The sequence below is a fragment of the Styela clava genome, chromosome 11 (genome assembly GCF_964204865.1).
Source record: "Styela clava chromosome 11, kaStyClav1.hap1.2, whole genome shotgun sequence".
In the NCBI taxonomy this organism is placed as follows: domain Eukaryota; kingdom Metazoa; phylum Chordata; class Ascidiacea; order Stolidobranchia; family Styelidae; genus Styela; species Styela clava.
In genome coordinates, this window is record NC_135260.1 from 11,321,359 (window position 1) to 11,347,101 (window position 25,743).

The 25,743-nt window shown below is 35.5% G+C and overlaps 1 protein-coding gene and 1 long non-coding RNA gene across 2 annotated transcripts in view; one reads left to right on the forward strand and one right to left on the reverse strand.

Moving 5' to 3' along the window:
• LOC120347565 (uncharacterized) overlaps positions 1 to 25,743 on the reverse strand; it is a 212,880-nt gene that overhangs the window by 71,712 nt on the left and 115,425 nt on the right. The gene's annotated exons all lie outside the window — the stretch shown is intronic.
• On the forward strand, positions 6,101 to 23,060 carry LOC120347018 (uncharacterized). The gene is made up of 14 exons (XM_078117705.1): positions 6,101 to 6,322; positions 7,203 to 7,277; positions 8,153 to 8,271; positions 8,603 to 8,718; positions 9,940 to 14,841; positions 15,448 to 15,579; positions 16,234 to 17,089; positions 17,510 to 17,673; positions 18,045 to 18,144; positions 18,629 to 18,738; positions 19,298 to 19,436; positions 19,969 to 20,180; positions 21,436 to 21,573; positions 22,003 to 23,060. The coding sequence occupies exons 1-14, from the start codon at positions 6,185 to 6,187 to the stop codon at positions 22,053 to 22,055; spliced, it is 7,254 nt and encodes a 2,417-aa protein (XP_077973831.1). The 5' UTR covers positions 6,101 to 6,184; the 3' UTR covers positions 22,056 to 23,060.

The following is a 25,743-nucleotide window of genomic DNA, read 5'->3' on the forward strand; positions in this document are numbered from 1 at the left end:
ATATTCAAATTCGGCGTCGAATAATCGATTTCGCACCATATGTGTTTTTTTGTCAATTTTTGAAGGCTTGTATTTTTTTAAATTTCGTTCCACTGGTGATCACAATTTGTTGTTGGACACTTGAGTTATAAATCATTGTCAAAAGTTGTTGGCAAATAGAGTAACATATTCTGATTCGGCGTTGAAACATCAATTTCGCGCGCAATGTGATTTTTTGTCAATTTTTGATGGCCCATTTTTTTTTAAATTTCATTCCGCTGTTGATCATACTCTGGTGTTGAACACTTGAGTTATACATGTAAAAGAAATCATTGTCAAAAGTTGTCGGAAAATGTAGTAACTCATTCGAATTCGGCATTGAATCATCGATTTCGCCTCAAATTCCAGAAATTCTTATTTTTGGTCGAAATTCGAGGTCCGATACTTCATGAATTCTCGCTTTGTTCCCTACCCCATAACATATATAATACTTACGACTGACTACCTATACCAGTGGTTGGCAAACTTTATGTACTCGCGGGCCAAATACACACATTTCTGGTAGAGCCGCATTAATTTCTGTAAACAATCGCCACATTAAACTTTGTGTTATATATACATATTATTCAATTGTTTTGGTGTCTGGTTATTTTTTTATGTTTTATAAATAATAATAATTAGAAGCATTGGCGTTAACTAAATTCATTCATTGGGCTGAATCAGCATCATAGATGTCATGTCGCTGCTCAAATCCCTTCGCGACTCCTGTCACACATATGAAGTTAGTCTCTTTTCTTGGACATGTAGTGTTTCGTTGTTGTGTTGTTTGTATCGTTTTGAAGTAATCGCTTTTCTCTTTGATTACTGGACCAATTGCTTTGAAATTTTCAGTGGTTAAAGATGGAATTTTCTCCAGAAGGTTATTACTTTTATTTTTTGCTAGACGTCATCAAAATTATGTGGCGCTACGTGTCCATATATTTGAGCATATCTCTCTTGTTCACTTATGTCTCGCCATATTTCCGTGATATATTTAAACTGATTGTGACGACGAATAAATAATGATTAATTATGGCGCACTGGCACTTTCTAATGCCGGGGTAAAAGCCTGCCACAATGAGACGTTTATGTGGCCTTTTTAAATATATTAAAAAAGATACATTGTTTTCATTCACATATTATCAGTGTGAAAGATGATGTTGTTCTGTGTGTCATGCTAAAAGCCTTAAAAATCAAATGGCAACTTCGTTGCCCCGCATTACGTCTTTATGTGGCCTTCTTAAATATATTAACGAGAATTTCGGTCAGAGACGGAAAACTTATCTATCGAAAATTAGGGGATCCCCTGTGATCCCCTTTCTGGTCCGACATATGATAAATGCACATGCAAAATCTGGAGCAGATTCAATCTTGCTTTCGTGAGATATCGCGTTTATCTAAAGACAAATACCTATCAACATACTTACCGATTAAAATCGATAAGTAATAAACGATACATTGTTTTTATTTACATAGTATCAATGTAAAAGATGATGCTGTATCTGATGCTGACTTCCGCAGTACGTCGTCCAAAAGACGATCTGACAAGCGACTACGAAATTCATTGTTAGTTCAAACTGCTCACAGCAATATATGCATTCGAATGTGCACATTTCACGTTGTGCACTGTCGCACAGATGAGCAGTGTCGCAGCCACGGGTTTCGGAGTATATCTTCGTATTTGCAATGATACTTATTAGCACTTGTTTACCCAATAAATTCATGTGGAGACGTTAGTAAATTTAGGATCATATTTTGTTTGATGCATTAAAAGTCGGCTCGTTCGCGGCCGCAAAAAAAATAGTTCGCCGGTCGCGGTTGCCCCTCAGTTTGCCTACCCCTGACCTATACCCAAGGTTTCCTCTAAGATGCGCCATTGCGCAGTACCACCAGTATGTTCCCCAGCTTTTCTCTTTAGGGGGGGGTGTTTCAAAATTTAGGGGGTGGTAAATAATTTGCTATTAGAGATAAAACTAGGCTATTTGTATTCTTAAAAAAAATGGTATGTATTTAAGAAACGATGTTCATGGGGGGCCCCCCAAGTTGATTGACGGCGAGCCAAAATCCACAGCAGAATGAATTTGTAGGGCCAGAAAAGGGGAGCGAGGAAAAGTACGGGACGTCACGGCTGGGGTTCAGGGCGCGCTTAAGCGACCTGAGAAAATTTTGAGTAATAGCCTCTAAGCTTGATTTTAGATACACCTAGCATCGCAGTTTGTTATGTAATAAAATCAATATTTATAATATTTAGCTGATAGAATTCTCGGGGAATAGATAACAAGCACGGCTTTCAACCGTAAATATATACTACTACGTTTCAACAAGTAATTTGCAACTGATAGTGACTAATGAAGTTACTTGCGCATCTGGCATTGTATGAATGGCTACTTATGGCTTGTTTTGTTACATATTTCTAATTTTTTTGAACATGTTTGTTTGACTTTTGTATGAATTAAATTTTGAAATACGCTCGCCAACTGATCGTAATGTCGCATAATGTTGTATTCCTTCAGAACTGAAATATTTTGTAAGAAGACAAATCGCTGAAGTTTGATTCTTTTCAATAAAGAAATAAAAACGCTGTCATTCATCTAAAAAACGTCTGTTTTCAGTGCCTAGTTTTCGTTTTGTGACATCTTTAAGCTTTATTAATATATGGATGATATCACATGAAGGGTTAAACTATTTCACTCAAGTTTGGCGGGCCCTTTTAAATCGTCACGCAGGCCGTAATTGGCCCCCAGACTGCGGTTTAGAACCCCTCAGTGTGGAATCGCACATCAAAATTAGGGGGGGTGTTTGAAATTTTAGGGGGGGGGTGTTCACCCAGTATAGGGGGGGTGTAGGGAAATCACTGAGTACCACCATCTCGCGCAGTTGCAACATTTCGTTTTCCGAGCGTGGCTCGTCATATTTTTTAGCCTCTGACTAGAATGCTGTTCTATGTTTCACGCGTATTTTGGTGACCCTAGCCATTGTGATGTCACACACGTGTCTGCCATGCTCAAGTACCTTGATGTATGTATGCCAGCGCGGGTGTCGCACTTCGAAATTGTTATCACGCGCTCTACATTTCGTGTTGTCGCCCCGGCAAAATTTTGGAAAATTGGAATGTTTGACACTAATTTACAATCGTGATACCGGTATACATAAGCTAAAAAGCAAACCGTTAAACTTTGCGAAATTTATTGTTATTCCGCGTTAGTCACAATCTGCAGAGTTCGCCAGGAAGTGGCACCTGATAGTGATTTTGGAAAAGGGAAATCATGGGTGAAATAAAAAGTTGACTATCAAAAAATAAAACAATAACCTGCGGTACTATTTATAGATCACCAGTAACTGATGAATTGAACAATGCTAACTTTCGACATCTTTGGTCCCAAGTTCCCTCAAAGATGAACAGGTCGAATTATAGGTATATAATGGGTGATTTCAACTATAATCTTATTGATGAGTCCAATATGAATACCAGCCTCTTTGTTATTATTATGCACAGCTTGGCCTATTATTCTCTGATAACTGTCCCACCAGGATAACTTCGAGTTCTACTACCTGTATAGACCCCATTTGGACAAACGTATATGATAAAAAAAATTAACAGTGCTGTTTCAGCAGAATGTCTTCCTGATCATTTGCCAATTGTACAATGCTCTCTCCTAGAAAAGCAAATTCAGAACAGATTTGAAACACTTCATCGCCAATTTACTTCGTCCAACTTGAATACTTTTATAAATAAATTGAATTCCATTGAAATTGATGAATTCAACAGCATACAGGATCCCAACATATGCTTTGAAGTTTTTTTGATAAATTCTTCCTAAACGTCATTCCTCTCTTTAAAAAGGGTAGTGTCTCAGATCTTCGGAGTCTCTTACCATCATTTTCTAAGATTCTTGAAAAAAGCAACACTCCGAAAGCAGCACTCCACTTGGGGGCGGCTGACTCGGATGACCGTATGGTCGTATCGCTGATTTGATTCTTCATGGGAAAAATTTTGAAGATCTATTCACAGTTGCAAACCTCGAACTAGCCAACATTCATAGATGGATGTTAGTTAATAAATTATCTCCTAATGCTAACAAGACTAAATTTGTATTATTCCATCCAAGCAAGCATAAAAGCGTGAGTCGTACAAAACCACTCCTGCTCAATGGCAATGAAATTGAAAGAGTGAAAGAAATAAAATTTCTAGGAGTTATCTTTGATGAAAATCTGTCTTGGAAATCACAAATATTGCATGTTATTGGTAAATTAAAAAGAAACTTGGCAGTTGCTGCCAAAGTATCCCAGTGTGTTAATCAATCAGCTTTACTAGCAATGTTTCAATCACTACTACTCAGCCATATCCGATATTGTTGCTCAGTCTGGATCAACGACTAACATAAGGTCTGGCTCCATGCTAATAAAACACTTGTCTCAAAATTGCAAAGTATTTGTAATAATTTTTCAAGAATTGTTTTTAGGAAAAGTAAACGTGGAGATGTAAACCATTTCTATAAGGAGCTAAATACACTCAAAGTTGAACCACCCTGCGGCCCTACATATACTAAATATCATGAAAATAAAACAGAAGAAAGCATTGCTACCCGCCTTTACCAATAAAAGAAAACTCCGTGAAGTCGTTGGTGAAGACAGAAGAAAATCACAAAATGCATCAAAGTGGTCAAAAAATTATTGTTCTGCACTCTCAGTCTCTCACTCGTACCGGTACTGAATGGAGTCGAATGTTCAATATTTGATCACACACCTCAATGTTTGATCAGCGTTTGACATCTCTTTCACATACTGGAGAATATTGGTATAATTTTATGTCATTGTGTCGATTAAAATTTATCAATGTCTGGGTTAAAATAGTTGTGTAATATTTTCAACAAAATAAGGGCGAAGAGCCGGAGATAGCCAACATATCGTCGTGGTGGCGCGAACCAAACGCAGTAACAGTGGAAAAATGTACAAAAGCGAGACAGATTGGAAGAGAGAGAATTTATTTCCTTTTTCAAGCCAGAGAAGCGAATATGAAATCATATACATTTTTCGGTATATGACTGATAAGGTCATCAGAGTTTGTTACCACCCAATATATAAACAAATAGTTCAGGTTCAATAATTATAACTCTAAATTATTCACATTTTATACAAATTATCATCTTTTGTTAGAGCACCGTGCTTTGAGAGAGTGTGCAAAGAAGTGGAGAAAAGACTAAAAGAGATTAAAACACCTATGATTTGATTAACTTTGTCATCAGAGATGCAACAAACTTCTAGTGATCGGGAAGCAAGTTTCGGGCAACCCACTGATCTTTTCTCTCTCCTCCCTGCATAATTTTATTGTGTATTAGCCCTTCGTTGGATCAATGACATTAAACTGTATCATCGCTCATGCAAAGTATATCATTTTATAAAAATTTAAAGTAATCACGCTGAGACGTGGTGACAATAATTGCCATATATTAGCGCCTAAGTAATCGGCCCGCATTTTATGCTAGACTTTTCATTGTTCCATTATTTTGGCTCATACAATTTATGATGAACAACTCAAGTGTAAACAGTATTTATACATATGTCATTTGCTAATTGTTTACCTTTTTCTCTGATATAGGCTACTGTTTAATTATATTATGCAGATACTGTTGTATTTTAGGTCAAATAAACATACATGCATACATACGTTGTATGAAGAATCAATGAGCGAATCGCTTATAAATCTTACTTTTTATTTACATTTTTTATGTTACCGTATCTGATGCTTCGCCTGCTCTCCCAATTATGCAATCAATTTTATTTCCTCAACAGTTATTTTATCACCTGTTTTCACGGATTCCGGAATCAAAATAAACTTGTACCCGTTCATTTATATTACCGATGACATTGTTTAATGTCATTGATATTACCAACGACTAACATTCTATATTACGGTACCCATATTTCTACGCATCCGTCAGTGATCCTTGCATATCGGTAGCCGATGTTATTGTCACGTGACGTGATCGGCGGGCTCTGCGCTTGAGTCAGTTACGCTAGCTTTTGCAGATATCTGGATGTACGGTACGATACCGTATTCGGTTTGGTGCGGTACCGGTAACGCAGTAGCCTAGTGGTCTTTGTAATTGCTGGACATAAACATATCTACATTTTCAGGTAAACGTTGTACTAACTAAGCCTTGTCATGGAGAAATCTAAGCTTTCAGTGGAGGATAAAACTGACCAATCCAGTCAAATGAGCACACTTGATTTATATGAAGATCTGCTGATAAATGAAAATCGGGATGGCGAAGAGGGAAATAGAATATTGACCATGAAAGAGGTGATTTACTTTTAATAAATTTTTAGGTCGTATCCAATTATCCCCCCACTAATCTATAATTCGAGCCTGGTATAGTTTAGTACCACATCCACTTCTAGTTGGCCTGGCTCAAAAATTTTTGCATATGTCTGTATGTCAATCCTAACCCCTATCTGACTACGTCACCGCAAAATTACGTCATTCCGACGTCACAGTGGCGTAATAAGGCCCACCGAAGTATGCGGATGGTCGTCCAAAACGCGCAGACGATAACCCGAAATCGAGCAAGCTATTTCTCTCGTTTTCTCGTAGCAACGATCACTATAGGAGAGAGATCGCCGGCTTTAGCCATTTCGGGCGATCGTAATTATACTTTGGCAATACCGGTACCTATGACGTGATGGTGACGTCGTAGTGACGTAATTTTTGGATGGCAGTCAGGTGAGGGTTAGGAATAACATATGCAAAAATCGTTATGCTACGCCCACTGGAAGTACTTGTGGTACTAAACTATACTAGACCCTATAATTCTGCAATTCTTCTATTTTCATTCTTTGCCTGAATATATTTGTTTGAAAATAATATCATAAATGCTTGAAAATATGCAACATTCAGACATTACTGGTACGGTATCTTTCGGATTTAATATTTTCCAAAGAACGTTAGACTTAGCTATGGCTGTATGGTATGTCTGTATATGCTGTATATGGAATTCCACCTTCGCCCCGGGTGTAATAAATTCTATGTAAACTTCATGGAAATAGGCCAGATCTATCACAGCTTTCCCACTATTTTCATATCAATAAGCTCAATCTGATTAACAAATGATACAGTGATGGTAAAATTACTTTCCCTTTTTTTTCGCTTTTGATCTTGATTCTGTGCTTATTTCAATTAACAGGTATTATCCGAAAAACATTCACTGGAAGAACAAAACAAATTATTGCTTCAGAATCTAGTAGAAGAAAAGCAAAAGGTATATTTCAGTCTATATTCATATTTTTATCACTCAAAGACTCACATTTATTATATGAGTCAACAGATATTATGGGATAATAATTGCATCCAGTCTATTCGTTAAATACCCCATAGGCTTGCAGAATTGAAGATTTTCAATGGAATTTTACAAAAAGGTTTTTAATAATCTGCTAATCAGCATATTTTTCATCATCAAAACTCATCAAAATTCGATTTTCTGGGAGCTGGAGTGAAAGTAAAAATTTTTTACAACTAGGCCTATGAGCTTTTTTCAAATCAGTAGTCTCAGTTGACCGTAAATTTTCTCTGACCAGTAGCCTTAGTGCTAGGAACACAGTTGTGACTGTAGCAATGATTACCCTACATTGCTTTGCTAGTTCAATTCCTGTGTGGATAATTGTATGCGAGAGGTTTGTTTGACTCCTTGTTGTTGTAGTGTGACTGTTTGACTACAGCGTTTTTGTCCATTGCAGTTTTTAATAACAATAAACTGTTCCTTTACGTGATAACATAAATTAGAAACAAGTTGATAGAATCTGGTCCGCCATGTGATAAAACTGTTTTATCGGCTTTCCTCTCCACTAGGATACATAAGAAAATCCCATCCGTTAAATCCGTAAACAGAACTTACTTAGTTACTTCAGAAATTTATTTAACACTCAAACTTCTGTTTGTATACGATTGTACCCAAAAATTATGGTCTCCTTGTAATACGTCCCAAATGACCTGTTTTTTTTGTATCACTCTGTATTATTTATGAATGTATAACAATTCCAGAATGCTATCTTTGCGGCTATACACATCTAGTGTTGTTTTGGACTTGAATCTTTAGTTTGAGTAATTTTAAATAAACTCCTTACAATGATTTTACAGAGTGATAAACTGAAAGAGGAGAAACTGAATGTAGAGCAGAATTTAAAATCTTTGCTTGCTACTGCGAAGGTTGAATTGGCTCGAAAAAATAGATTATTGAATCATTATATTGGGGGAAGGTATGTGTATGTGAATTTTTCTCAGTACTATATAATGGAATTTCTTGTCAGATTATGGTTGCCACATTTATCCTGGATTTACTTGTACTATTGAACGTCCACTTAAAATATAAACCAATAATTGATTTGAATCAATCAATGGAACAATATATTACAAATAAAAAACTAATTGTTTATTTAGATATTCGAATCAAACTTGAAACAATTTATTTTAAATTGTAATAAAGCAGTCAATTGCGACAAATTCTACTTTCTAGCACTCGTTTATTATCTCAAGATAGCAAATAATCGACAATTTATCTATTATTTTGCTATATTTCTTTAAATACAGAGAATCTCAGACTATGTCGAAAAATCAACCAAAGTCTATAGCACCTCGTGCTAATGATACTGCAAAACAAAAAAGATTACTCGCTTTGTATAAAGGACGCAGAGCAGATGATCCAGGTTGATATGTTATATTATGCATCATATTTATTTAGATACTTTTGTTTGCAATTTTCAAATTTATAAATGTTCAAGTCATACAAACATTGGGTGGCATGGATGGGAAACCTATTATTTGTCGATTAACAATATAACATAATGTGCTTAGATTTAAACTATTTAACATTGGACACTTCAACACTCTGGGGTATTTGCACCAGTATTAATCCTACTATATAGGAGACAAAATATTCCATTGTTAAATAGTCAAATCTAAGCACATTATGTTTATCTTGGGAACATAATTTGCAATCAAAGTGACATTTGCTGAGTGTTTATTTTCTTTGGAGAGATTCAATTAAGCTTTAAAGTTAATCCTTTGATCATTTTGTTCTCATCATTATCACAGGTGTTTCTAATCATTGGGACATGTGATCTTTCTCTCAGAAAAATTATTTTTTTGTATATCATTGCGTTTGTTTTTATCAATCGATCAAACTGGGGATTTGAAACAACTGATTATTACGAAAAAATTCAAATTTTTGTTAGAAATTCTTCATTATCAAATTAACACAAGAAATAAATATTGCATCTAGGATAAGGAATGTCTATATCACATCAGTACTTTAGCATTGTAGAAAGAATACCTAGATCAAATTTCAGTTCTGCTAACGTGAAGGAATTTACTTTGCAACAAAATAATGAATGTATGCATTCATGTAACCCCAACTGTTAGTTAAAATAATAATATATTCCAAATTTTGATCTGTAAAATGATGCTAAAAATCAGGATTTCGATGCGATAGTAAAATTTGCAGTGAATACCAGCAAGGCTGATTACACCCTCATAAATGAAATGACCATATTTATCCATGTATTATACGCATGACATGTGTAGATTCAACCTTCAAAATGAGGGGCTAAGTATTATGCATGGATTTGAAAAATGTCCAAAAATATTATTCGACATTTTATGCTTAATTGGCAAATAATTCTCACATATATATTAGTCTACTCTTAAGTCTTTTGATTTTATTTGGCAGAGTCTGTTAAAATCAGATCATTATTGTTTAGTTTTAAGCATACTCAGTCCAACAAATATTAAACAATAATAATGGTACCGATACTGAACTTTTCACTAACTTGTCTTTTGGTGCGTATTTATGCAAGGAGAAATATGGTAGTTCATATTTCATTTATAATTGAAACTTTTACTGTTTATCAGTTGCTATATTTTTTTAGAACTGACAAATGCTCAGACATCTTCGCATGGATTGTTACAACATAGAGGTGAAAAAATGGTCGGAGTGGCAACAAAAGTGATTGGATCCAGTTTTGAAAATTCCACTGTCACCTCTAAATCAATGCTATCTGCTCAATATCACATGTCATTTAACAATAGAATGAATCAAGCGAGTAATCGGATGAATTCTACATTTCTAACTGAAACAGGCCTGGTACATGAAGGCCGCTCATCATCGGCAATTACGTCAAGTGATCAAAAACAAACTACAAAAGACAAACCTCAAAATTCCAATATTTCGATGACCAGAAATTTGTCACCTGAACAGGTACAAAAAAGTCGAAGGACACCAATACGTAACTCAAGTAATCAAGAACATTCTGTGAAAGACCAAACAAAAAGTCATACTGTTGGTACTTCGGGAAAATTGTCACCCAAGCAGGTTCAGGAAGGTCAAAGGTCATCGACGAAAAACTCAAGTCATCAAGAACACTCTGTGAAAGACTATAAACAAAGTCCTACTGTTCCTACATCGAAAACGCTGTCATCCAGACGGGGGAAAAAAGATGACCGGTCACGTGCAACTAGTTCAAGAAGTAGAAAACAAACCACAAAAGATCAAATGCTAAGTCATCAAAAACACTCTGTGAAAGACTCTAAACGAAGTCCTACTGTTCATAATTCAAAAACTTTGTCCCCCAGACAGGTGAAAAACGATCCATCTGCGATTAGTTTAAGTAAAAAACAAACTGCAAACGATCGAATGCTTATCTCCAATGCCAAAACATCTAAGAATTCTTCACCTGGCCTTGATTCCATTTTGTCTAAACTAACAGATAGGTTATATCGAGAGAACCCTGCGATTGATATTCGAGATCTTGACGCATCTGATAATAATGATGGCGTTAGTTTTAAACAAAAAAACATTGGTTTAACTGCTGATAGAGCTCAAAGCTCTTATGAAAAGTATTCTATGGATCTTTATAATATCCCACAAACAACTAACAGTGATATAAAAAGTACTACTGATGTTGCGAAATCGTCGGCCATTGCCAAAAATCCAAGGACTAATACAATATCCCTGAATAAAAATGGAAACGAAACAAAAAGTTCCGATCATGCTCCTAAGAAACTTAACTCCGTTCTTAAAAATACCGAAGACTCCGAAAGAGATGATGTGAATAAACTTTCCAAAGAACAGACTAGCACTTCTCAGCTATCAAAATCTAAGAAAAAAAATTCTGATTGTACTATTGTAAAAATCTCCAAAACGTCACCCAGGAAAAAATTAGTAAAAAAAAGGTCATCAGATGCTGGATCTGATTCACCTGACAAATTATCTGAAAAGGATTGTACTAATATAAATATAAGTGATGTGTCTTCAAAACTTTCTTCCACTGAATGTACAAAAAAGTCGGTGGAAGCCATTCAATCGAGTGCAGCTGAAACAAAATCTATAATAGATGTCAATGGTACAATGTCCGAAACATCTTCTATTGAAGATACCAAAAAGTTAGCGGATGCCATTCCATCTATTACTTCAAAGAAAAAATCTGAAATTGATGAGAATGATAATGAAGCTGAAATATCTCCAGAACCACTGAATTCCAGCCACAAAGTCCAACTGTCAATTGAGGTGCACCATTATCAACCATTGAATAAATGTAATGAAAAATATACAGAGTTTCAAACTAATGATGAAAATTCAATTTGTAAGAACGATGATTCATCTATAAGTTTAGACAAACATTCTGGAGATTTAAAAGATAATAATGCTGATTTGGTTTCTGCGTCAGCAAGGACGATGGGAAACTACAAAAGATTAAGTCGGATGAACAAGTCACATCCTTTAAACTTGCAGCTCGGTAGTACAAAACAAAATGACAAAAGCTTCAAAAAACGGAAAGCAAGATGGATATGTACTGATATAATTATCGAACAAAAAGATAGTAGTATTAATGTAAATCTGGGGAAGGAAGCAATTTCTCAAAAGACATCTGATGGAGGACCTGATGCCCATATGGCTAAAGTAACTGTACCTAAATCTATTCACACGGGGAAAAATTATTTGAATCAATCAAAACAAGGCTGTGAATTCGAAAGTAAAAAGAAAGATTCCAAGAAGAATATTTCTAAGGCCTTGGATACAAAAGACTGCAATTCAACGAAGATAGCTGATTTGAGTAAAAAACTAGAAGTGAAGAAGTCTAAACAAAATGTTAAAAAAGAGAGAACTCCTGTGAGACGTTCACCTCGTAAACCTGGAAAGAAGTTAGAAGAAAATTCAGAACAAAAGAAGACGAAAGTATCTGGCAAAAAACTACAACATGATGCTACTACTAATAAGGAGAAAGCTTTTCTTGGAAAAGGATCATTAAATCATCAAAGCGAGTTTGGGCAATCAGAATCAAGTAAGGAATATGACATTGATTTGAATAAAAAGTTACCAGTATCCAAGTTACCTGTGGAAAACTGTATCAGTCAAGAAGCTAAGAGTAGAAATGGGCAAAATATACAGGATATACCCGAAGAAAGCATTGATAAGAATGCGTTTCTTCAGCCTAATATCATACTCCCTGGAGACAAAAATACCAAAACACATTTGCCGTCTTCTGAAGACCCCGCAAAAGGAAACTCTTGTGAGGGTATTCAAAATGAAAGTATTTGTAATGATGATTTTGATCCTCAACTTGAACTTGATTATGATGAAAGTTCTCTGATGCATCAAGTCCTTGTACAGCCTGATGAAGACAACCAAAAATCAACTTCAGTTTCTTTGAAAAATGATCGAAACATACAAGAAAACGAGTCCCTGAATCCGAAAGGTGTACCATTGGCTAACAATGACCCACAAACTATAATGAAACCGCTCTTCGATGAAATGAATATAACCGCTTCAGAGCTGTGTAAAATTAACAATTTAGATAAAGATCCCAAGTCGAAAGAAACATTAGTTGATGGAAAAACACAGCTTGATTGTGTCAACATAAAAGATAGCAAAATTACAAGTGATTTGCAGCCTAGAGTTCAACTGATAGATATTGGTAAAATTGCTTCTTCCTATTCAAAACGGAGAATCGGTGTTGATGTTGATGGTGAAACGCCAAGAAAGAGGAGAAAAAGTGCCGAAGATCGAAGCAAAATTCGAGATTTTAATTTACTTTGCTCTGGTAAAAAAATAAATAAAAATGTTGGAGTATCAAACAGTAAAAAATCAAAATTGAAAACCAAAAAATCTAGAGCTAGGATAATAAGCTCAACTTCAACTTCTGAAAATGATTTTGAATTGGATCATTTTGCGGAAATGAACGAAATTGGTATATTTCAAGATGATGTCTTTTTAAACGAAAATATCGCTTCCTCGAGCCATATCAAGTCTATGAGCAGTCAATCTTCAAAAATTGAAAATAATGATGAAACTTTGTCTCACATCAAGTCTGACGCTTCAATACAATTACAACAAACCTCCCAAACACCCACAAAAGTACTACTTGAAACAGATAACTCAAATTCTCCTGCTTTTCGTACAAGAAGCAGAAAAAAGAATGCAGAATCTGGACACGGTATTATAAATGAAGATAATAAAAATTCTAGTTTAAATATGCGGCAGTCAGTTGAAAAACAAATAAACGCAGTCAAAACAAAACTACAATTTGGGTGCTATGAAGGAACAAGCCAACAATGTAAAGACAATGTTAAAACTGATGTCAAAACTACTGCTATGGAAATGTCTAATATCGAAACTCAATCCAATGTCAGAAAAATTTCTGATAACGTAATTTCTGAACAAGTTGACAATATCAATACCACGTTTCCATCAATTTCAAAATCACCAATTGTTGTAGATAGAACTTCAGAGGACTTAATTTCATTGAGTAAGATTGATGATGCATCGTCGCGAGCTTCAAAATCGAAACAAGATGTTGGATCTTCCACACCTGTCACTACAAATATGATTGATGTTGCTATGGAGGTTGTCGTAAAAACGAGTCCTGAAAAAGTGAAACATAAAAAACGATCAAAGAATTCAAAAGATAAGAAAATTACCAGTTCAAAAAAGAAACAAAAACGGACTGAAAAACGAGAGAAATTGAAAGTGAAATTAAAACAGAAGAAACGTAAATCGAAAGGAAAATCATTCAGTGACTTATCTGTAGATTCAAATGGCAATTTATGTTCTAAATCAGACATTTCACATGAATTATCGCTACTAGACTTAGCAGATACAAATTCAATATCATCATCATTCGACTCCATCATACCTTCTCCAGAACTGAACAGATGGCTTGCATCTGCAAAAAAAGATACCAAAAAGAACAAGAGATCAAAATCAAAGAAAAGCGATAAAAAGAAAAACAAACAGAAAACTGGTGTCGAATTTACAAATGTTCAAACCAATGATGGCGATAATGCATCACATTCTAATTGCTCATCAGGTTTTTCCCAACCAAGGCCAAAGTCAAGTTTAATAAACACAGAATTGAAACTTTCTAAACCTGACGTGGCTCCAAAGGCATCAATTCCTGCCACCAATGAAGGAAAATTACAAAATGATCGTTTCAATAATTTGTTTTCAAGTGTTCGTAAACAAGGATTAGAAGACCAAAAGCAGAATCAAGAAAACAAATTACCTCAAGAAACGAAGTGTTTGATTGCCGAAACCCAAAATAGCTCGCAATCGTTTGGATTCAGTACCAGTAATTTGAGTCTGAAGAATGGTCAAAGTGGAAGTGTTGTGAAGACTTTTACTCATCTAACTGAGAACAAGGCTGGAACAAGTTTTACTCCTTCAATGTTCCCAGAAACTTCTCAGAAGATTATAAACCCAATGCGATGTTATAAAAATGCAGCACTTCAATGGTTAATACATATAGCAAGATCAAAGTTATCTGATATTGAAAGTAAGTAGATTTGATTTTGTAGTTTTTTTAAATTTGGAAATATCTTGACAGAATAATTAATTTGGGGTATTCAATATTGATATTCTGTCAGAAATCATAATGTCAATTGAAATGGTAATTTATAATTGATATATGTACGGTGGGGCAAGAACAGACAATAGGACCGCATGGTTATACGACAAACCTTGCCATCTATTACCAATTCAGATGGGTATGGGATTAATGAGTTAGTTACGTTACAGCCTATAAGCATAAATTTGGTGACGGAGGAAACGTATCTGACCATCGGTTACATGAACCACCATACAAATCTCGAAACATATAATTATGCCGCACAAGCTTCACAATAAGCAGGGTATTTTTAAAATCAGCGAAACGAGCTCACATTTTCACAATGCCCCGATCAATAAATCATTTTATTTCATTGCTAAGAACATTTTAAACCTTTGTAATCCTAAAGACTTGCTTGTTTCCTGATTGTATTGCAGAAGTAGTTTTGTTAAAGTCGCAATGATTGTGGTATTAAAGTTACAATATATAGTCAGAACTCAGAAGCATATATAAATCTACATGCTTCAAATTTATTTTCCACAAACCTATTTTCAGTGCCACAACCTCTGGATTTATCAATTAAGAAAGTGAATAAATCATTCAATAGAACAGCCATCAGCAAGGAAAATAATCCAACTGCTGTAACAAATTTGTTTTCATCCAAACCTGTGTGCAATCTGAATAATGGTAAGTCTTGTGAATTACATTGTTCATTGCATTTAGTTGAACATCATGGTCTCTCTAAAAACTCTCTTTCAATGATCTTGTGTAAGTGTTTCTGAAAATGGCTGAAGCATCACTGTTGTCATGACTCAAATAAAGTTGTCCTCTAATTAAATGTTGTTCTCACTAATAATGATCGTTAAATTTTGTAATACTTTAAGTGAAGTAGATCAGGGGTGTGCAACAGTCGGCCCGCGGGCCACAACCCGTAAGGACATTTTGTTGTGGCCCTTGTCAACACTCAGGTTCTTCCTCATCAAGCATAAAACCTGAATCTGACAGTTTATGTTTGAAAAGGCGCTCACTTCAGTAGAAATACATAATGTTTTTTGCTTTTGTCGCGGCATTTCTTTCATCGTTTACCGTGATGATTACCAAAAGCAAACTATGCATGATCTCGAAACTTAAATTTGTGTGGCCCAGCTAGATGTTTGAAGTTGTTTATAATATATTGGCCACGCCCACTGGTACAAGAAGAAACAATAAAAGCAAAACAAGGCAAGCAGCACTGAAATTCAGGAAATATGCCTAAATAAAATTTAAAACATGCAACATAGAAGTACTGGAGAGGCAATTAATGTAACTGCTTAATTCTAGGTATATCACTATTTCTTTTAGGTGAAACCTGCTCTAATAATGTATCTTCACTTGATGAATGCTTGAATAATGATCACCAAAGTTCGTTTACTGAGCCGCATGTATTGAAAGATAAATCTTCTTCTAGATCATTCTGTACCAGTAAACGAGAGCATTCAGTAAAGCATTCCAAGCCAGACAAAGAAAAATGTGAAATCACGGAAAAACAAGCAATTCTTGATAAAGACATTCCCGAAATTTTGTTGCATGAGGACACCGACTCTGTATTTGAAAAAGTTTCTGATTTCTCCAAACAACCATCATATGGACATGTTAATAAAACCCAAAGTACATCATTGAATACGTCAAAGGTTTCCAACACAAAAATTAATATTGGGAAATCCAATGATATTGGTTCATCTAGAAAATCTACTAAAGTAATAAGTGATAGCAGAACTAGTCACCACTCTGGTAATCTTCTGAAACACACAGAGCACCATGTTCAAAATGGTACTGATGAAGGTTTAAATACCCATAATGAATCGCAATTAAAGCCTCGTGAACGAAGTTATTCAAGAAGATCCAACAAACATTCGAACAGCGTATCAAAAAGTGGAAACATGATACATGATTCTGATCACAAATACATTCATAGTAAATACAGAAGCACTGACGAAAGATCTTCTTATAGTAAATATAAAGATGAAAGACACAGGTCTCCGCTCGGTAGGCGAAGAGAATGTCGTTCTACTAGTAGACATGATCGAGAAAACAGGTCTGACAGATGTGAGTCCAGGAGCCGATCACACCGAGAACGCTCTAGAACGAAGTCATCGGAAATGTGTCAGTCTGGATACAGGAATTATAAGTCATCTAGTAGCAGAGAAGATTATAGAAGGTAAATTTCTCAAAAAAACTTCATTCTACCTTCTGTTTTTATTATGATGTTACAGCTTACAGTGTAACTTCGGTAGTTGAATGACTCAATACTCGAACAATTCGGTAGTCGACCAAAAAATTCTAGTCAAAAATGCTGCGTTACTTAAACTGGAATTTTGGTGCTTTGAACACCCAAGTGTGCCGTAGAGGGAGGTGACGTCACCCAAACTGAGCATCTTGACTATTTATCAAGGGAACGATGCTCAAATATAAGTCGCGTGCTCCAACAAATCGATAGTCTGACACCAATCCTGAATGGTTTATATTCGGCTACCGAGGTATTTCTGTACTTGCTTTAGGCCTTATAAATTATTTTCAAATAATACGTCATAATTTAATGTCATTTTATACGTAACATAATTAATTCTTTATTTTACAGAAGATCAAGAGAAGATAACCATTATAGAGAAAAATCACATTATTCTGAGAGGAGTTATAGAAGGTGTGATGACAGAGACAGGCGATCACCAAAACGAAGAAGAATTGATGAGAAAGCTTGTGATTGGATTTCTGTAGATCATCGTGAACATGAAAGAAAGCAAGGTTTGTGTGCTTTATTCACCTATTACCATGCCTTGTGAAAGAGAAGAGTGATAAAACTTCGGTAATTCATTGTTACAAAATTTCCTCGCATTTCCATTTCTGGCATCACTGTAAATTTTGACTTTTTTTGATTCTGACTCCTGTCTTTGGGTTGTAAACAGTTTCAACTAAAGCACCGAATTCCTAAGAAAATCAAATTCTCTCCACTTGTGCGTTTGGAGCTACTTAGTTTCGAAAAGGCTTGAAATCTTCAGTGTCTGACCTCAGACGTTGCCTACATAATTTATTACGCCCTGGGTGAGGTGGGGGCATTGAATTTTAACCTGTAATGCCGTCACCCATATTAAGATATATTTTTTTTACGAACACAGACCTTCGAAACCAATCTCCAAATATTATTGACTGGAATATGTTACTTCAAGAACATGTCAAACAACAGCAGAAGTCTGATAACAAAAAAGAACCGGAAAGGTATATTTTGTAATCACTATCTTTTTAAACAAATTGTTACTGATCAAAGAGTATTTTCTATAAATCTTGGGTATTTGATGTCTTTAACATTGAAAATTTTGTAATAAAATGCTTCGTCTACTGAAATCAATTCAATTTTTCACACTTTTAACACCTAATTTGACTTGAAAAAGAAAGCTTGCAAACATTATATAATGTAATATATCCTATATCTGTGATGTATCTTCTTTTCTTTCAAACTTGGTGGTTCAAATATTTGAATGATGTTTGAATTTCATTATAAATTGTTAATCGGCATTAGATTTATTGCCCAGACCTGATTTATTCCTAAAATTAGTTTATGAAATGCAAGTCGAACAGGATATTTATTGAAAAATTTTACGTATTTTTGTTTAATGAAATTATCGCAGGATTGTTATCAATTATATTGTTTTTTCTGTTTTATATATTGTCTATATAGCTCAACCAGTTCCTTTGTATTTAGCAAAATAGCTTCACCAGCTAAAAAAAAGAAACCAAGACGTGTTGCTCTCGAAAGAGTTGAAATGCCCGAATCAGAAAAACCTGTCAATGAAGAAAACAATGACAAATTGGGTAAGCTAATTGCTGCAAATATTCAACAAACAGTCTATGTACAAAAGTCTTCTTGAGCAGCTGATAAGGGTTTTTAGATCTCCTTATAGCCATTTTACTGATCATACAGCGCACTTTCAAATCCATTTGTTTTTTGAAAAGTTAATTGTGCGGGCGTGTGGCATAAGCTTAGTCATAGTGTATGGGTCAGGCAATGCTTTATCGCCTATACTCGAGCCAAAACCAGTACGCTATGACTGTCGTCTTACATATTAAACTCTCGTAAAAGCCAGATTTTTTCAACAGGGAATGGGGGTTATGTTGGAATTTGTACGGTAACCATATACTCCTTGAAAACCGTTGCGTCTCAAAGCCTGATGTATTAATAAAAACGCAGTTCAAGCAATTTATTGACAGTGAATGTCAAGGTCCGTAAAATGCCGTACTTGAACATGATTCCTGTTTCACACTTCAGATTAACAATTAAGTATCATATTGTGGAAATAAATACCAGTGGAGTTTAAATAATGTGATAAATATATATATAGCCTGATTAGCTTGCTAAATCCTTGAATTTTAGTTTCTCCACTGTCTCGATATTTATGGATGAACAGTTTAAAAAGTTGTCAAGAACGAAGAAAGAAACGTGCAAGGTGGTCATCAGAAGTGAGTGAGTTGGAAACATCAGCAGATGACACAGCTAATCAGGGTCTAACCAGGTGAAAATTTCTTTCTACACATTGTCTGATGCTTTGTTGAGAAAGATCCCGTAGATTTGACATGTTGAAATCATTGTAACAAATATATAAGATGGCGGATAAAAATCAACATTCATTTTGCATATATTGCTCATAAGGAAAAATAAAAATATATATATAGTTTGGGTAACTCCAGTGTTAACATTCCAGTGTTTTCATATGACATTACTCATTACTTTAACTGCTCTAGTAGGTGGGCATAAACTTGCTTTGGAATAAATACTCTAGATATAGTGGACATTTCTGTTCCTAGTTCGCTGGCGTTACTATATTGGCATTGCAAGGACTATCGTTTGAAATTAATCAGATCTGCAGTTAACTTCACTTGGGTGAAATAAATTTAGTAAGCTGTGGAGAAATGGAAAGTTATCCATCCTTTTCATTCCAGAAGCTATGTATACTTTCTAAAAATAACGTCGGTCATCATGCTAATTTCACTCCTTTGTGTGCCAGAATCAATTCAAAGTTTCATATTTCACATTTCTATATTCAGCGAAGACAACATCATGAGTACTGGAGCCGCAAGTGGCCAAAAGCAAGTTGCTGAAGTTACATTAAATAAAAGTCAACATCATGCTGATTCAGGAACAAATTGCAACAAGACATCAAAGTTTTCACATAAACCTAAACCTACCTCAAGAAAAATGACGAATCAAGCGTTGGCGACCGGTTCAGAAGTTCAAGCCGATTCAGAAGACTTGTCAGGTAAGAGCATTTGCAGTAGGAAGAGTATATATATGTGTTGATATTTTTTTAAGCTCTTTATCCATTCGCATTAGTTCGTGCATTTGAATTTTATTATTTTTCTGGTATACTCAACTGTTTTGATCTGATAATTTTGGCTTTTGCTCATACTATAATTTTCTGTACTGAAGTTTTTGAACTCTGACCCTGCTCGACTTTTGTCCAAGCCAGGCCTGCCCAACTTTTTTTGTGTCGCGGGCCACTTTCGAATGACGAAATTCATCGCGGGCCCCAAACGTTTTTAACAAACCTATATACCAATCAAGTTATAATTTACCTAAGAATTTGGGCGCTCTGGAGGTATTCGTAACAAGATGGCGCACAACCTGAACAACCCTAACCTGGTTCACATACTATGTTCAGTTTGTGCGTCACCTTGGTAAGAATACTTCGGGAGCATCAGAATTTGTACATAATGTAAGTTTTAAGTGACTCAAGAGTGGGGATGCCACTTTTGGATTTACATATCGAATCAGATTCAAGCGATTCGAAAAAAGGGAGCATTCAAATAAAAATATGTTAGTACAATCATTGTTATCGGCATCGTTTAATCTGCCGAAGATTTTGTTTCCCAATGCCATTGTAGGCGAGAATCCAATAAAATGCAAAGTAGCATCTAGTTCTCATATATTCCCCCATAACAATCTGCCTTTTGGTTTTACACCAAATGGATCGCTGTAACAAGACGTTGCGAAATATGAACAGATCGATTGTATTATTATGTCATAAACGATGTCACAGCCAATAGCTACATAACGGTATACACTGGTGCAGACGTGCGTCTAAGATTGGGAGTTTTGAAAATTATCATATCGACCTGAAAATCAAAATTTGAGCTATCGCTCCCCTGGCTGCCCAATTGATGGTACATTATAATAGTTTACTTATTGTTAAATTCAATTAGAGCTGGTTTTATCAATTTTTATCACTAATATGTTAGTATGTTTTTATTTAATTCATACCTTGGCAGGTCATCAAAAAAGTGCGGTGGGTCGTTTTTTCGCCATTCCTGTTCTAGGCTATGCTAAAGCTAAACAATCCCAGTCGTTTCAAAATAGCTTTCTGCTCATGAGTTACCATGCCCCAAGTGAATGTGTAGAATACCTCATAAAAATTAACTTACATGCTGGTAGCAATTACAAATTTGTAGACTTCTTTTATGATGATATCATCTACCCATCAACCTAAAAAAGAATTTTTTTTTATTTTTTTACAGTGACTATTCCGGATATGTCAACATCATCATGGCAACTCAGTGAAGAATCGAGATGTCGATTCTATTCATTTGCTAAAGTAATTCAAGTATTAAGTCCGCTGAAATCGTCACCAGAAAAACTGAGCTTCTCTGAAAAAAGTAAGTCAAAAAAAGTATATATATCGTTTTACCATTAGCAAAACATTGTGCGACCAATTCAATCAGGTAATAATAGGTTTAAGATTTTAATATATGTCTAATTCTTGTATTACAAATAATTATTTTCATGGCAAATATAACATGAATAGTTTAGATTCTTGGTCACTAAAAACTGAATAAGAAACTAATCTGGACATAAACGTAAATTAGGAATTTCTGGTAAATGTTTGCATGATAGTTGTCAAGATATTAGAAACAAATAAAACATGATATTGATGCATATTTGTAATTCACAAAGACCGTTTTATGTTGATAAAAATCTTTTGAAAAAACGAAAAATTCAATAATCTTTTTTATTATCGTAGCTGGAAATAATGCTCTCAACATTCCTTCATCTTATCTTCATTTTGTTTTCATTCTTATTTCTAGATGCGAGTAGGAAAAGAAAGAAAATACGAAGAAAAGTTCTTCAATCGCCATAAATGTTTATTTATATTTATGTTTCATATATTTTTGTATGATGCAGAGAAATATGTCTTTTGATGGAGTTGCTGATCTTTGTCAATTTTCTCAATACTTGAAGGGTAAACCATTTGCTTCGAAAACGTCAGAATAGAAATTTATTGTATTTATAATAGGAGACTGGAGAATAATTAATGATACCATTGTCCTATATTTGGTTACTAAACTAGTCTGGGTGTGGCACCTAGCAAGTTAATGCTACAGATTGCTGAGTACTTAGTCACCATAATTCGTACAGGGTTACAGTATTCCACTTGACCATAATCACCCCTAATGAAATTTGAACCTATGAACCCCTGCATGGTAATTAGCATTGCCGTGCGAGAGTGTTGTTAATGCTTGGTTCAATGCACAATTTTTTTTTCATATATATATATATATGCTTACACACTCTTTTCATGTAGTTTAAAATGACACTTGGATTACATATTGATTGCGCCTTATTTCAGTGCTCTTCGAACTTTTTTCATTATGACCCACTTGACGCGGCCACATTTTCTTGTGACCCCCAGAAACTGAAATAAAAATGTAAAGTAAAGTGTAATAATGCAGAAAATATTAAATTGAAATTATAAAATTGAAAATACCTTCAATGAGACCGTTACACTTGCATGTTCTAGCAAAAGATTGAAACTTGGCTCTATTTCAGTGATTGTGGGTATCTGTACTGGTTCCAAGTCTTTCAAATTTGATTAGTATTTTGTTTTGACACAAGTAAGTGTCAAAAAAGTTTTCCCGCGAACCTCATTGAGCCCTTTCGGGACCCCCAGTTTGAAGAGCCCTGCTTTATTTCATCAGTTGTATGAACATTGCCAGAAACTATGATTATTATTCATATTTTTTATGTTACTTTTGTGCTGTTTTTTGTCCCTATTTATCATTCATTTTTCTGCCTATCATTTCATAAAGTTCGAATTCTGCTGTAACTTTTGTGATATTCTTATTAAAAATCTGAACTTTTTTTACTGATTTGTAATATTTTGTATGTGCTAGGTTGAAGATAAACTTTTGCACCTAGTGTGGGTAGTTCACGTGGCTTCAATTTTGGTTAGAAAGCTGAAATCCGCTGAAATTTTAGTTAAACAATTGAAAAAGTTGAGTATCCTGATGAAAATCAGCAAGTTAGTATGATATTGAAAAACAAAAAGGTTCAAGCATTATTCGATATGCTCCTTTATTATTTGGCTCCACTTCCACGTGAAAGGTTGGCAACGATTGTTCTCCATTTGACACTATCTATGTGAGACGTCCAATATTGAAAGCGCTTATTGGTGGCATGTTTGCAGTTATATTTCTGATGTCATTTACACCAGTGGTTCCGCGGGTAATTTTATTCTGTTGTTTTTCTGCCGCCTCAATCATTTTACCGAAGACGAAGTTACGTTGGTCTATTACGCAATTTCTCTTCCGCCGTCATATTGCTGGTTGATAAGTGTGGTATTAATAATGGCTCGGCGACGTCTTGGCGCCGAGTAATCACACTTTTCGCTGTTTTGGTTCCGATTCATCGCGAAAGCGCTCCGTCAAATCTCGCAAGATTCAGAAACCTGGAAATCAGCATGCGTGTTTTCCCGTTCTGCATGATTTTCTTGGTTAATAAGACGAAGTTACGTTGGTTTATTACGCAATTTCTTCTCCGCCGTCATATTGCTGTTTGATAAGTGCGATATTAATGGCCCGGAGACGTCTTGGCGCCAAATCCATCGCGAAAGCGCTCTGTCGAATCTCGTAAGATTCAGAAACCTGAAAATCCGCATGCGTGCTTTTTCCGTCCTGCATGTTTTTTGGACACTTTAGTGGACATAACGATCGTTTCAATATTATGCTGTTGTTGTTCGCTTCGAAATTTTCAGTGGTTAAAGAGAAGTGACTCGGATCACTTGGTATTTCAATTCACGTTGAAATTGGACGGAGAAGAATAGATCATTACCACAGGACATGGAAGAGCTATGACAGTCCCTGTAAATAAAAGGTTATGATATGAATATTTCTTTGTTTAGGCCAGAAAACTGTCAAGAACAGTATAATATTCCAGAGCTTCACCTTGACACCCAGCGAGATATGAACTTGTTGCGACCCTGCAGGTGGACACAAGACGCTGAGATATTTTCTGGGAGATGCACAGCAGCCTGGTGCCAAGTAGGGTTGGATTATCCGGATAGCGGTTAACCGGATATTATTGTGACTGTTAACCGGATAATAGAGCAGTATAAATAATGCATATGCGCTTTAACGATTTTTATATTTTTTGCTGAGTGGCAACTGACATCTCCCAGAGCATATAATAACAACTTTTTCAACTGTAATCTGTCTATTCAGGGTGGTCCAAACCCAGGCCCGCGGGCCACATGTGGCCTGCCGCGTCATTCTCTTTGGCCCGCGTCGCAATCGGAGAGGAATCAAAAAATTGCATTTCGTATTGTTTCGTCATAAAATTAACCAAAAAATCTTTTGACATATTGTTGCATCACTAATGTCACTGAATTGACTAGTGTTATGGCTTGCTGAGGTAACTAGCGAAGTTCTTGGCACTATTGTGGCCCGCGAACAATGCAAAAGTAATTTTGTGGCCCGCTGAGTCGCCAATCTTGGACCACCCTGGTCTATATTTTAGCCATCTGTAAAAGGCTGGAGTGAACTTCACTATTGCATCACAAAACAGGGTGGAAAGGTGGGAAACCACTGATTTACACGACTTATTGGACACGAAATGGACATAACGATCGTTTCAATATTATGTTGTTCTTTGACACGTTTTTAAAAAGTCGCTTTTCTCTTTGATTACTGGACCAATTGCTTTGAAATTTTCAGTGGTTAAAGATAAAAATTTTCTTCAGAAGGCTGTTACTTTTTTTTGTTGCTATGACGTCATCAAAATTATTGCCATTGGGTGGCGCTACGTGTCCATATATTTGAGCATAGCTCTCTTGTTATTATTATTAAAAGAACGTTTCAACAGTGTGTTTGTTTAAAAATCAATCTTGAGTGGTCATCGGACGCAGCAGCCGGGAAGCTTTTTCTGCAGTAATCACAAGTATAACACGTTCGCCCTCCACAGCATTTTTACAGACGCTGGGATTTTCATATTTATCCCTGGGTGCCGATAATGTTAAAATTTAATGATTTAACAAGCGCGGTTTATTCGTAATCGTTAGGTACTTTTTATGGCCTGAACAATAAATTTTAATCTACAAAACTAAAAATATAATGAAAAAGGTTTTGAAGTTTGTGGCTCAACGGGCTAAGCGTTAGGAATACGCTCGCCACCGCACCTCTAATTACTCTGCGTGGGTTCGCAGGTTCGAATCCCATGCAGGGATGGTTATGTGCGAGAGGATTGCTGGACTCCTCGCCGTGGTTCGCCATATGGATAAGCCGTCTTATCGGCTTTCCTCTCCCCCGGGATAAATATGTAAATCCTATCCTAACTACAAAGTGGCGGAGGGACCCAGCACCCCTGTCCCACATAGTGCAGTAGCGAGCTGCTGAGCGCCCACGGGATTCAAACCTGTGAAAAAGCGCAGATTAATGAGCGCGCTTGGGATGGGCAATGTTTTTTATAAGTATAAGTTTATTTCGATTCCATAATCGGCAATAGACGATAAAATAATAGATAAAAAAAAATAATAATAGATAAGAACAAAAATA